The sequence below is a fragment of the Arachis ipaensis genome, chromosome B08 (assembly GCF_000816755.2).
Source record: "Arachis ipaensis cultivar K30076 chromosome B08, Araip1.1, whole genome shotgun sequence".
Lineage (NCBI taxonomy): Eukaryota > Viridiplantae > Streptophyta > Magnoliopsida > Fabales > Fabaceae > Arachis > Arachis ipaensis.
In genome coordinates, this window is record NC_029792.2 from 117,961,753 (window position 1) to 117,970,376 (window position 8,624).

General features: G+C 34.8%; 1 protein-coding gene across 1 annotated transcript in view; it reads right to left on the reverse strand.

Annotated features, from left to right (window-relative positions):
• Nucleotides 1-7,920, reverse strand: part of LOC107613714 (methyltransferase-like protein 17, mitochondrial) — a gene marked incomplete in the record, with an annotated part of 8,762 nt that extends 842 nt beyond the window's left edge. Inside the window, 13 exon segments of the mRNA XM_016315831.2 lie at nt 1-194; nt 295-383; nt 718-797; nt 935-1,030; nt 1,284-1,367; nt 1,455-1,535; nt 1,866-1,949; nt 2,862-2,959; nt 4,488-4,582; nt 4,685-4,758; nt 6,221-6,486; nt 6,597-6,783; nt 7,550-7,920. Of these exon segments, the coding sequence (XP_016171317.1) occupies nt 1-194; nt 295-383; nt 718-797; nt 935-1,030; nt 1,284-1,367; nt 1,455-1,535; nt 1,866-1,949; nt 2,862-2,959; nt 4,488-4,582; nt 4,685-4,758; nt 6,221-6,486; nt 6,597-6,732 (1,377 nt within the window).

Here is an 8,624-nt window from a genome sequence, read left to right on the forward strand (position 1 = left end):
CCTCACAGGCATAAATATAATTCTTCCCCAACCGCCTCCAAGATCAGCGCTATCTGTTTCTTCCTCTGCTTCCTTGAACTCTTCGTCTTCATCACCATCATCCTTGTCAGTTTCCGCAGCATCAGAATCATAAGTTATCGCATTCACTACTTCATGAGGGGTATCATCAGCTTCTTGCATTTTCAACCAATCCTCTAAAACAGTGAGGGGAAAAAAATTTCAGAGTTCAGACCATATATTTTGTTCAAAAAGTATTTCAACAGGAAACAAATACGCACAAGCGTAAACAAGTACCATAATCAATCTCAAGGTCCTCTGGATTTCTTTTATCATGCTGCTCCTTGAGAGTCTCGAGTTTTATATCATCGAGGGGCCAAGGTTCCCTAGTCCAATGCAAGAGTGAAAAGTTTTCAGAAGTTCATATCATGAAAGCATATATGCCACAAAACATGACCATAGGCTTGTTTTAAAGTCATGAAAAGAGTTCTCACCATTTCTACTTAGAATTTAGTTATAAAGCTGTCAACAGATTTACACCTTTAAGAATTTAATAAGTTAACATTGCATATAATTGTAAGCATAGTTCAATTCATTAAGTGATGACATGTCCATATTAGGTTAGATATTATGAAAAATATAGTCAACATTGACAATTATTAAAATTACTCTCTTACTGTAGCTAATTCTTAGGTTCAAACAAGGAAAACAAAAACTTGCCTTGGTCTTTGTCCTCGTCTGAAAGCAACAAAGGAAAATTTTTCATCTTCAAAGCCGCGTAAAGGCTCACCCTTTGAACGCTGCAAAGTGATACAATATAGATTATAGACAAGAAAGAAATGTTAATCACTTTGATATCAACAGAAGAGGAAAACAGAAATTGAGGACCACATGAATCTCCCCAATGCATTAAGCAAACTATGGATTTAGTAGAAACCTTGTAAGCACGCTGTGAGGACGTCCTTTCCATCCGCTGAACAAAATGACAATATTTTCCAGATTTTACCAGCGGACAAGTCCCATCATGAGGACACTGCACAAAGGGAATTTACTAAATGAAAAAGATAGAATGGAACACAAAATTAGACTGCATAATAGGAAAAATGCAGAGTGAAAATGGGCTGGTTTGGTTTCAATTCCATTTGTTGTTGATTTTGTAAAGGAAATATATAAAATAAGAAACAATAGGAAACACAATTTTATTGTATTATCTATTTTTAACTTTTTTATGAAATCTTGAAAGAATAAATTATAAAAAAAAATCAATAAAGCCCTAAAATACTTACAGGAGCAACCACAAAAGCCCCAGCTTTCTGAGTCATCAAATCTTTACAAGCTTCTTCATTTTTAAGACTCGATTTACGGTGTCTCTACAAATTCAGCAAAAGACCATTCAGAGATTGTTTATCATTGTTCAAGATTTTCCTAACAGAACAATATAAATACAGTAAATATACTCTTTCTTCCATCCATAATATGTGAGATCTCATTTGAGCAATAATATTGGATCCATGAGGTGTTCCAGGTTCAATCAAAACCTGCAAAATAAATAGAAATAAATGATAGAAATAGATCAAACAGAAAGATAAATTTATCAAGTTCGAAATCACATAAAATCGTTACTTTGTAAAGTAATATTCAAAGGAAAAGAATAAACAAAAATATAACTTTATGAAATTTACAACTGCTTTCGTTAACTTCTTCCAATAGAAATTATTTTCTATGATTTATAAACATTTTTCTTTGCTCCTAAAGCTCCTTTTCTTTTCCCAGTTACTTTGCTCCTAAAGCTCCTATGGTAACATTCTAAATAAGTTCCAGAAATCCTATCTCTCATAGTACAAGAAACTATATGCTTAGAATCATACCAGAACATCCCGTGTTAGATCCCAAAGCTGGCGAACTATGGTAATTCGATCTTGTAGTGATGGGATCTCTCCAAGCACATAGGACTTCAATCATGAAACAGATTGAAAGAAATAAGCATTCATTTAAGAAACGAGAAAGATAATTTACAGTTTTCACAGCTAATGCTTATGAGAAATGCCAAACAAAATTATGCGCCTTGCAGCATGACAGAGAAGCCACAAAGAGTTCTACAACAAAACAATGAAAACCCAACAAACAGAAATAACCAGCTTAAATACTTAATTTGTTTCAACCAAAATTTAAAAATTGGAGTAATTAAACTAGATGTGCAACTTATTAAAACTCTATATCAACTATCAAACAATGAAAAAAATTGTGTATATATATATATTTCAATGTAATAGGACAGATGAGTAGTGAAAAAGAAATATATCTGCAAATCTATCAGACCTGAAAAATAGATTTTGATATATGAAAAACAATATGCAGAAATAAAACTTTATATATAGTTAAGCATTGGTTTTCTCTAATTTTAAATATATTGTACCAGCAGTAAAAGAACAACCATGCTAAGTGAACATAAAAAATCATCCACCCATATAAAATATGTTAAAATACAAAATACACCTAGAAAATGAGTAAAATAATGTATGTATTTATATACAAATACATAGTGGCTGATTTTTGTGTGCACATAGCATTTTTTGAATATTCATGAAGTATAGATTGTTTATCTAATTTTTAAATTAATTACTCGTTTTGTTGAAGATGATGCTGCTAGAGATTTATTTTATATAGCACTCATGCAATTCTTTTGTATATGAACATTGTTATTATTACTTTAGCATATATGCCAAAACAATAATCAATATTTGATATTATTACTTAAGAACAAAAATTTCATACTGATTTCAGAATCAGATATAGTTTGCATAAACTAAAGAACAAATAACTTGATGCTAATATAGGTAAATAATCCAAAGGAATAAACTTACAGCAATCACAAGGTCATGCCCTCTCTCTGATTTCCCAATACTTTTGGAAAGTGCTTGAATGCTATCATAACTATGAATAAGTGGCAAATTCTTGAGACCTATAGCAGAACAAAAACCACACTTTATCAACTATCAAATAATTTTCTCTGGAATTTCCTAAGAAATATCAGAAATGAAAGAATTCAATATATTCAATCCCACAAGAAAATCCACTTCATAATTCATGTAAACTCCACAACATTTTATAAGGGAAAAAGTCTTAGGATACAGTTGATTATTCAGATCGTTGTAAGCATCGTCACTTGAAAGAGAAGTATTTTAATGTAGAAATGAATAACCACACTGAGTGAAATCAATCAGATATATCTCGCACTTTAAAATCTCCTTGTGCCTTCAAGGCCTTTAGCTGACACTATTTTCTCTTATAACGGGTAAACCAACGGCTTGCTGTTTTTCTCCTGGCAACATACTTTCACCTCAACATGAGAAAACACTCATTCTTAGCAAGACTATTACTACTCTATCCAATTGCTTAAATTGGAATGATATGATAGGTAATAATTAAGTATAGCCTCTGACAGTTCTTTCTATCATATGCAGCCAATCAATAATCTTAGAGTGTTAAGTTTGTGGCGACCATCTTCAAATCCAAGTTTGCTTCTCTTCAAACTGTTAGGTCACCAAACACCTCTAACAAAAAAAAACTGATTTATGTGATTTAATCACCTTTGGCTTTTGTCAATAATGCAAGAGAAGGAATCAAATCAACAATCCCAACTGTATAACATACAAAACATCCAAAAGATTTAAGTAAATAGGGCTATATCCATGAACTAAAAATTGATTCCAGATATCAGTCTCATGCAGACAATCATGAGTATGTTATTTATCTCTGATCCACCTGAGACAGAGAAGGTTACATATTCAAATTTTGGAAAGTTCTGTAGGTACTCTGTTAATCTGAGGTAGTTCAAATTTTATGCCGGTGCTGCTTGATCTATTTTGTTTTAACTTCCAAAACATGGCATTGATGATACATCCCATAGATCCTTTGGGATACATGACCAAGATCACCAAAAATTCCAACCCAAATCCTGTTGATTACTGATAGTGTATCATAGGTATATGAAAAGACCGGAAAAAATTTAAAGTCTTTATAAAATGTTTGCAAATCCTTCACTATTTTCAGTAACTTTGCTCAACAACTTAAATAAAGCATGTACTTTTCTTTTAATGATTCCAAACTTTAAAGGAAGCATATATAATCTTTCTATTTTTAAACTTATGCTTTTCTAGGCAAGCCTAGCACAAGGAACACCCTTGTCCATAAAACATATGATGGCATCCCCCATTCTGATGGTTATATTTGCAGTAGAATGTGACAGTTATTATTGATTAATAAACCCTATGCATAGCAAATATTATTCTGAATTGCTCAAGAATGACATCAACACAATCATAATATGCATTTTAGCGCACCATCTTCTCTTGCCGCAAATTTACACACAATGTTGGTTTGTTTCCCCTCTAGCCTTTTCCTAAAACTTATATTTCTGTATCATCCCTTACAATAATTAAAAACCTCAAGAAACCTATCATATTTTGATAAAACGGATCATAAATTACCTTGTATAAGACTTCGACCTGCACGCTGCATTGACTGCGATGGTTCTATTAGATTAACTTTTTGCATAGATTTTGGCCAGACTTCTTGCAGTGCCCTGCATCAGATTTAAAAGTGAATAATAAATTAGTCCAAAATAACTAAAACTTATGATATCAAAGTTAACCATTCACCAAAGCAAAGTTCAAGAATCTTTTACCAGAAAGCTGAACCTGTCCCAGCACCAAAATCTAATACCTTGGCTGGGGAGAAACCAGGAAGCCTTCTACGAACCTAAAAAAACATTTAGCAATTTGAGATTAATTTCAAATCCAGCAACATTTTATTCAAAAGTTAGTTATATTAGGTTATTATAGTGAACATAAATAAAAGAAGTAAAACATATGGACCTTAAGGATGCTCGAATCCCACATAAGTGTAAGAGAGAGATTAACAGTTTCAAATCCCAGATACTAGAGATTAACAGATTCCAATCCCACATAAGTACTCACAAAGCATATCTAAGAGCCTGTGACATGGTGCATGTTTTTTACCGATGATATCGTCCTTATGGGAGAGTCAAAGAAGACCTAAATAAGAAGTTAGATTTGAAGAGAAGCTCTAAAAGTATATGGTCTGTGCATAAGCCATAGCAAGATAGAATATATAGAATGTAAGTTCTGCCGCCGAAGGAAAAACCCTAATACGGAGGTGAAGATTGGAAAAAACATGCTACGAAAAGTTAAAAGTTTTAAGTATGTTGGATGCATCCTACAAGATAATGAAGAGATTGAACAGGATGTAAATCATAGGATCCAAGCATGTTGATCAAAATGGCTGAGTGCATCTGGTTTTATATGTGACAAAAAAGTGTCTTTAAAACTTAAAAGGTAAATTCTATCGCACTGTTATCAGACCGACTATGTTTTATGGTACAGAGTGTTGGGCAGCCAAAGGAGAGCACGAACATAAATTAAGTGTGGCAGAGATGAAGATGTTGAGATGGATGAGTAGCCATACGCGATTGGATAGAATAAGGAACGAAGATATAAGAGAGAGAGTTGGAGTAGTACCTATTGTGGAAAAGATGTAGAATCGCGTCTCAGGTGGTTTGGACATGTGAGAAAAAGACCGACAGAGCACCCAGTCAGGAGGGTGGATGAAATGGAAGATGGACAAAGGGTGAAAGGTAGAGGAAGACTTAAGAAGACCATCCATGAGGTGGTCAAACGAAATCTACATGCAAACGGTACATAATAGAGCTCAATGGCGTCATTTAATCCATGTAGCCGACCCCACCTAGTGGGGCAAGACTCTGTTGTTGTTGTATTCAATATAATCCAGCTTCTGAGTTTGATTAAATTTAGTCCAAAAATATACAACTATAAATCTTGTTTTATGCAAATCACTTCATATCCATTTCATCCTTTTTTATTTCAGTTAGTTCTTGGTTGCATAATTGCTTCTCTTAAGAGCACCCATGTATCAGTATTACTCAGTAACCCTTATAATTTCTTGTCCTGCGGATCATTTTTAATTGAGTGTGAAACTTAATAAAGCCCAGCCGGAAAATAAATACATTTAAGTACAATCCTAGAGTTTCTTGTTTCATCTTTTCAAGCAGACATACAATTTCGTCCCATTTTCCTCATTATATCATATTTCAACTCTTTATCTCTATTATGATAGTATAGGAAAGGACTAACATAAAACATATGACTAAAATTCTCGTTTTTGGATAAACTTATCCACTTACCTCCTTAAGTACTCTGTAACAAGCTGAATAAACAGCAGGCATGCGAGAAGCGACATATGCAACCGTCTCATCATCCCTGTATGACAGACCGATGTCGCCATAAGAACTCTTGATCTTCCAACGCTTTGATTGTTCGAAAGACTTTAAAGGGTCTTCAACTATCTCCTTTGATGTAGTGGTGGCCAGCTGCAGGTTGACATTCTTGATAGTATTGAAAGATTGAGATAATCTCAACACTTTCCTCTTCATATGTGGATCCTCCTGCTCTATAATCATAAGCTCGCCATGAAAAATTGCAACAACACACATGAATTCATAAAATATTGTGTTACATATAATAAAGTGGAAGAAGGTATGCATAGAGAAAAGAAAGTACCTCGAAGGTATTTCTTAATGGCACGGCGAAGACGAAGAGGGACAACAAGGCAACGTTCAGATTGTTTGGCTGCATAGCGGAGGGTTTCAGGAGTGACAATTTTCTGGGCAGTTTCAGACATTGTCTGGGTAGCCATGTTGGCCCAGGATTTAACACACTACTTCTTGTGGTCCAAACAACCACGCTTCTATATCACCAAGTTAGAATTCAATCAATTAGCAATTCATTAATAGACATTTAAAAAAATATATGAGGTTGATTCTAATGCACAGACAATATATAATGTGATATCTAATGCACAGACAATGTAAAAAGTTCATGCAATCAAAATAATTCACTCACAAAGATGAGCATTCATGTAGTGGGTATGAAAACTAATACTGATGTAACAATATATATTGTGATATCTATATACAAGTTTTAACACTTTACATAAAATTAAATCCTATTAGTAAACCGATAATCAATCACAACAAATGGAAATTAAAAGATAATACTACTTTTCATTTCGTTTATGCAATTCTTCCGTATTTCATTTCTTCGCCGGAGAAGTATACTAAGAAATTGCCATCCATTCAAAACTCATCGGCACATGGAAATGAATTCAATTCATATGTGAGCCTTTTTCCTTGATTTGCAAAAACTCATCGGCACCAATCTAAGTTAAGCTTTCATTTCCAAACTGAGCAACATGAAATTCACCTAACATCATTCTGATAAAGTAACAAAATTTGAGCAGCAAACTCAAACTTAAGCAGCAGCAACACATTTGACATCAATAAAAACTAAAAAGCTATAATGGAATTAAATACTAAAATTTACCTGGAAGTAAGGGTACTAGACACAAAAGTTAGAAAGCTAACTATCAAATTTTAAAATAATAAAAATAAAAAGAAACAAAAAAAGAGAGAGAGAGAGAAGATTTGCAGCGGAGAATAGAAAAAGCATTGCACCTGGCAACGAAGAACAGCAGAGCGGTGGCAAGAGAAGAAGCAGCGGCTGAGAGAAGCAGATGATGAACGCTAACAGAGAAGAGATAGAGATGAGAAGTGTGGCGGGTTTTGGGTTTACGCAATAACCAGCAGTAACCTCTCACTTCCACCTGTAAACTCAACGAGCAGAGCACAGTCACGGAGGACGCACCAGCAGAGGAGCCTACGGTGACGGCGAGGCGCAGGGACTGACCTCCGTTGGCTGCCGTTGTGTTTGGCGGTGACCGGTGAGTGAGGTAGGGAGGTGAGAGCGGAGCGGGAGATGGAGACTGGAGAGTGAGTTGGGGTCTTGGGGATGGGGAGGGGGCGCCGTTTCTGGCTGGGGACCTGGGCTGGGCCGGATCTGGTTTTGGGTTCGGGTAATAACGGATTTCGGGGTTTTGTTTTATCCTCTTCCAGAAAATAAAAACGACGCCATTTTAGCGGTTTTCAAAAAAAAAAAAACATTGACTCGGTCCGGTTTCCAAAACTGGTCTGTTCACTGGTTTTGATCAAATCCATAACATTCAAAGTGGCTTTACTTACATTCGTTTTCTGATGCACCTTTAATTGCTATATGGTAATAGATCTGCAGAGAGAGCAATGCTAGGGCCAGCAACATTTGTGATTGGTAGCTAGGGGTGGCAAACGGGTCTAAACTCGCCGGGTCAGGCTGAAAAATTGAGACCGCCAAATAGCAAAAGCCCACTTAACCCGCACCGCTTAAACCGCTGATTTTGGCGGGTTTTGGCAGGGCGGGGCGGGCTTCCCCGCCGGGCTTAGTATTTTTTTAGCAAGGGGTATTTTTATAATTTTTTTTTACCAAAACCCAACTTTCCCAACCCAACTTACAAGAAAATGAAGATGAAAATTGGGTGTTTTAGATTATGTTTGTTTTGTTTTGGAGACAATATTGTTAATTATGTTTTGGATTATGTTTATTTTGCTTTGGAAATAATATTTATAATTACAAAGACTTTAATGTTTGTGAATACAAAAATTATAATTTGTTTATGCTTTTAGAAATTATAATAGTTAAAAGTAAAAAACAAAAGAG